Here is a 5,942-nt window from a genome sequence, read left to right as displayed (position 1 = left end):
CCCCCCCCCCCCCCCCCCCCCCCCCCCCGAAAACGAAAAAAAAAAGGCCCAGGGGGTTCAAGGGGCTTTCCACCGAAAACAATAGCCTAGAACAGTTCACTCTCGACATATACCATTGACAATTACTGCTCCGGTCTTCTGCTTCCTGCAAATTACCACTACATTGCCGTGAAATAATACAACTCAGAACTGCCAATAAGTAAAAATTCATTTTGAGGAAAAGATCTTATTAGACAAGCAATTTAAGAATAAATCATTAGTATCAAAAAGCAAACAAAAGTATCCCAAGCAGCAACTTGGAACTGATGTACTCTATCAGAGGCACCATTTTAGATTTCTAATCCTTATAAAGCAAGGTGAAAAAATGAAAATTAACTCCCTAAGCATTCCATACGATAAGATGGTTGAGAACTACCCAGCCAAATAGGGCAAAGGTCCAGCAGTTGCGAAAACGTCTATAACAACGACATTAGCCATACTTTGGAAATGGCAGGCTGTCCAACAAGAATAAATAGTCAAAGAATAATAGGAATAGTATTAGAAATTATAAAGGCTCAAACTTTAAACATGTTGTCTTCATTTTTATCCCATTCATTTCACAAAGCAAACCACAGAGCCAAAAAACAAAAAACAAAAAACAAAATAACCAATACTTCTGATCCCTTAAATATGTAATAGTTTGATAATCTTAGATAAGTGTGTTCTTACATCCACCAGATGATAGTAATTAAACAAATCCACTAGGTGTACTTAATGAATAACAAGAACGTCTTTAAAAGACTCAACCCAATTGCATAAAAAAACATAGGTACCAACTAAGCCAATATTTTTCCATCAGAAATCTTGTCATGCGGATTTAAGGTCTACTACAGCATGATCTTGCATAAGTAAATGCAATTAACGAGCATACAACAATCACTTTCAAAAGAAGCTAGTCTTCTTCATGGCGATGTTTCCTGCTCTTCTTCTCAGACCGCTTCTTGTCCCTGCCCACTCGAGTGCCATCTGAGCCACTGGCATCAGAATAGGACAACGAGGAGGCCCTTCTGCTCCGCCGCTTATGCCGTTTCTCAGCAGAATCATCAGATAAATCATCATCTGAATGCTTGTGACTCCTTCTCCTCCTCTTCTCCTTCCTACTCTTCCTCCTTCGCCTACGTTCTTCCTCCTCGTCTGATGACGAGTCAATCTTTCTCCTTCTCTTCTCCTTCCTCACTTTCCTTCGTCCTTGATCCTCATCCTCTGAATCACTATGGCCCCTCTTCCCAGAACTCCGTTTCTTTGACCTCCCCCTCTTCTTCCTGGACCCAGAATCCAGCTCTGACCAATCAGAGTCATCATCATTCTTCTTCCTCCTACTTTTACTAGCTTTTGACTTGCTACCATTAACCCTTCTTCCATATTTTTCTGCGATTGCTCTCTCAATCTCAGAATCATAATCTGAATCCGAACTCTCACTCTCCTCATCTTCATCCTCACTGCTCTCTTCACTCTTGGCTACACTCTTCCCCTTCAACTTCTCCAAGCCAGACAAAACTGCAGCCTGGATTGCATCAGGGTTCTTACCCTCCTTATCACCATCATCCTTGGCACTCAAGAAATTCCTACACTGAAACGTCAAGTGCCCAACCCGGCCACACTTCTTGCACGAACCACGGACCTCATCAGCATTGGACCCCGTAATACGAGCAAGAGCCAGAAGGCCCTGGAAGCTGGCATAGGCATTCTCGGAATCAGGCTCTGAAGCGACACCCGCACTGTTGTTTGCCGCATCGTTCTTCTTGTCATCTTTATTGGGCGCATAGGGATCGTAACCAATCGCGCTCTGCCATATGCCGTGTGTCTGCAGGGCAGCGCTGCTGTGCACCCGGTTGTTCGCCGGCATGCGAACCCTCCCAGCTGTGGCAGGCATGGTGAGAAATTACGGATATAGTCCTGTAAAAGATGAAGAAGCAGGGAAATTCAAGGTAACAGAAACTAGGGTTTCAAATTGGGGGTCTACAATTATGATTCTATAAAAATTACAATAATTACAAATTGAACAGTTAATTTAAACTGAATTAAACAATAAACAGATAGATTAACGGAAAAAAGGAAAAGAATGAAGGCTTACGCTGCTGCGATTTCAAGGATACGACGAGAGGACGAGAAAGAGAGAGAGGTTTACGTCTTTGAATCTGACAAAAGATGAAACAACGAATGGTTAATAATATATAGCGTTTTTCTTTATATATATATATATATTTTTAGAATGCTTCAATTTTATAGGCTTATTTAACATTAGTGTCCAATATCTCAAAACTTTTTTCTTTACTTATAAGTACTCAGCTCCTCTTTAGTTTGGAATAAAAATTAAATTTTACTAAATTTAAATAAAAATTAATGAAATATGTGATTAAAAAATTAATAAAAATTATAAGTCTTAATAAATGTAAGATTGAAAATGAATTTAAAATAAAATAAGTTTTAAAAAATTGGGGTAAGAAGATTGATTCAATAAATCTTAACCAAAAATGAAGATTGTAGGGACGTTTGTATCTCAATCATTATTTCTTAGATTTAATCTTAGTCGTTCAACTTTCATAGACCTTTATAGGCTATGCAGACGAGGTAATTCCCAGTCTATCCATAAATATTCAATCTATGTTGAATTTGTAACACGTGTTAATTATAATTTATTTAAAACTTATTAACTACATGAAACAGTGTTGCCTCCAAAAAATAAATAAATAAATAAATGAACATCCAAGCACTTTTATGCATGCAAAAATTGAAAACTTTCTAAAGAGGAATAAACTCCATGGTCCAGATATGAAAGGATTCAAAGGAATCCTTGTCATATTCGACTATCCCAACATTTTGAAATTAACTAATAATATTCACATCATTATTTTTGTTAAGTATACCACAATTTAATTACGATAAACGTCCAATTTGTGCTCAATTTCGCGCTATATCTCCAACGTTTTTTTGTTATATTTTTGTTTTTAACATTCAATTCTTAAACATATCTTTTTCTATTGACAATTTTGTCCAATTATATAGATAGGGTAGAAATTTTTTTTTTTTAATTTTTTTTATTGACAAATAAATCTTTTTAACTCGCTTAAAAATAGGGCACACACTAGCAGTATTTATATAGGCATGCCAGTGAAGCATACAATTGAGCTTATATTAGTATATCACAACCATCCCTTGAAATTTATGGCAAATATGGACAAATCTTAATAGCTTCTCCAATTGTAATGTAAAATGGATCTAAATTGTAGCGTAGATCTCTAAAGTCGTCGGAAACCTCTCCACCGATGAGATGCAAAAGAATTGCAAATTGCATTTTGCAAGGTTACATTTATTTATTTTTTTACATTCTGAAGAGAGATAAAAGTGGATTTTAAATTTTTTCATTGGAGCAAAATTTGAATTTAGATGAACCGAAATATAGATGAGGATGCAAAATGATTTTGAAGACACCAATTTACACCACAATTGACGACGTTATCACATTTAGAAAATTACAATAACTTTCCATATATTTCAAATTTTCAATAGGGTGGGTGCAGAGTGGATTAGTTTGTTTGAACTTGAACAAAATTTGAACAAAAAATATGTTCTGGAAGTATTTATAAATAGTTTACGTCATAAATAAATAAAAATGAGCGTTGACAAAGATGATTACGAGATATGTATGCGAAGGAAATTAAGCATCGATGTTATTAGAATTGTTGACATTTTGACTCTTTATATTTTAAATTAAAAATAAATTATTTTAGGACGGTTCAAGATGAGTTGGATTTTGTATAGTTATAGAAACCCAACTCGATTTAATCGTCAACAATTGAAAACAACTCGTTAATAATCGTTTAGGTGTCAGTTTTTGCGGAGTAACATTCTAAGTATCCTGCTCCAAGTACTAAGCATAAACTCGTGCCATTGGCCACGTATAACAAAGTAGGGATTTGCTATAGGTACAGGGAATGGCTGACCGAATTGTTACAGGAATTCAAAAATGCTGACGTGGCATTTATAATTTAAAAAAAAAACTCTAAATTGAAACAAAAAAGGGGTTGCTCTCCGTCTTTTTGCCCCAAGTCCAAAGAAAACCCTTCAAACCATCACCCACCCAAAGCGAAACCGGCTGTCGCACTAACCTCCACCTCCAGTCGACACTGAAGCAGCGAAGAACAAACATCACAATGCTTCGTCGTTTGACATACTTTTGAGGTTTTGGATATTGTGCAATGGTACTTAAATTTTCTACCCTATTGGTAAGCAAGTTTGGCTACTGGAAGCTTTTAAATTTTGTTTAGTTTCAGGTCGCACCGCATAATTCGGTGCACTGCTTGAAATTTGTTCGATTTCGAGGATAGTTGACGTGTTTTTGAGGCCATATCTTTACCTTTTAGATAATAAAACCATATAAAGAATCTGTCTTGATCAAACACCAATCAGGGAAATAAAGCATTTGACATGCTCTCGGAGCAAATCTCAACGTTGCGAAGGACAAAGGTGAGGTATACTCAGTCTTGTTGGCAGTCGCAGTGTGAGGGTTAGATTCCTGAAACATGGATTGGGACTTTTTGTGGGCACCAGTGTACAGACAACTCTAGTTTCCTGATCTGCTGGAGCACATCCCGTGATTAACCTCTTTCATGATGCTCCAAGGACGGGACGGTGGGGGACCCTTAAGGTTGGGGTTCAACCTTTTAATAAAGCATTTGACATCACTCAAGGCATAATTACAAATTATAATACTAAAAGTATGAATACAAGGTCCATATCAGTGCTGAATTTTCCTGTACCTCAATACAGAATTACATAAAGAGTAGCCATATGTCGCTGCATATAATTTATCATCTTTCAAAGCCTAATTGTAATTTTAACACCTTTAACCAACCAACCAAGCTTCAATTTGAATCTTCTTGGTGCTATTGGAGTTGCTCCATGAGTTCATAATTTCTTCAACAAGTCTCCAAAAGCTAAAGCGATGTCATCTGGGTTTGGCGCAGTTGTCTTCAAATATGGGTTTGATATCGGGCTTCGGTGGGCTTTCGTTTTTACACTGTGGCCGGAAGTGCGCACTACTTAGTTAGCCAGACGTTGGCCAGAGATGGAGAAAGCTGAGTGGCGGGCTTCAATATCTATATTTTGGGGGAAATGGCGTATGAAACTAGAAATTCACAGTTTTATTAGGTCATTTTCCATTTTCATTTATTTATGTGTTTTGTTCCTCTGCCACATCATTTTTTTGAATTCCTGTAAATGTTCTGTGAGGGGTGCTTTGTACGTATAGAGTAATTCAACAAAGTATTATTACAACACAAATTCAGTCCTTAAACCATAGACAACCAAAAAAATTGTGAGGATCTTGTTCAAGGTTCATTTCCATGGCTTATTATGAAACAATAATGTTAGGAAAATATGTAATTGGCAAATCTGTGACCAAGGACCAAATTGTCAAAATTGTAAAGTCAAGGACCAAATTGCCAATGCCCAATAGTTCAGGGACTAGAGTTGCAATTAACTAAAGTTTATAGGCTAGGTCTAGGGTTGTGTGGGATGCCTCGAAGATGCAAGCGGCGCTTTGATTTCGCTAGAGTCTCGCCCTGACCTCGCTCTAGCCACAATTGCAGAACCAACTTTGCTGGACTCACGCTGAGCCATCGCTCGAGCGAAATATACGTCGCTCGAGGCTTGTCAGTACCTCGCTCGAGCGACCGTGTTACCTAGCCAATTCTAATTTTAAACGCTCACGAATGTTTGACGCTCCACATTACCATATATCAACCTCTATATATACAAAACGTCGGATTCGTGTTCATTAACCCAAAAATTCACATTGAAAACACTTTGAATATTCTTTCAATTCCTTGACAACCAAAAAACCAAATCATTCACTCCAAGGATCAAAAGCCAAAGAAATCTTTCATTGATCTTATACCAAT

The 5,942-nt window shown here is 37.2% G+C and overlaps 1 protein-coding gene across 1 annotated transcript; it reads right to left on the bottom strand.

Annotated features, from left to right (window-relative positions):
- Window positions 1-640: 640 nt before the first annotated feature.
- On the bottom strand, window positions 641-2,210 carry LOC111378412 (CAX-interacting protein 4-like). Its single transcript, XM_023001604.1, has 2 exons — window positions 2,114-2,210; window positions 641-1,935 (listed from the first exon to the last, which is right to left on the bottom strand). Exon 2 carries the CDS (start codon window positions 1,910-1,912, stop codon window positions 932-934), a length of 981 nt encoding a protein of 326 aa, XP_022857372.1. The 5' UTR covers window positions 1,913-1,935; window positions 2,114-2,210; the 3' UTR covers window positions 641-931.
- Window positions 2,211-5,942: the final 3,732 nt, after the last annotated feature.

This window comes from Olea europaea, unplaced genomic scaffold (genome assembly GCF_002742605.1).
Source record: "Olea europaea var. sylvestris unplaced genomic scaffold, O_europaea_v1 scaffold1814, whole genome shotgun sequence".
In the NCBI taxonomy this organism is placed as follows: domain Eukaryota; kingdom Viridiplantae; phylum Streptophyta; class Magnoliopsida; order Lamiales; family Oleaceae; genus Olea; species Olea europaea.
The sequence above is the reverse complement of the archived record's forward strand: the minus strand, read 5'-3'. Positions and strand labels throughout refer to the sequence as shown.

Bases quoted from the DNA above. Each gene is read 5' to 3' on its own strand.
- LOC111378412 (XM_023001604.1), bottom strand. From the start codon at position 1,912: ATGCCTGCCACAGCTGGGAGGGTTCGCATGCCGGCGAACAACCGGGTG.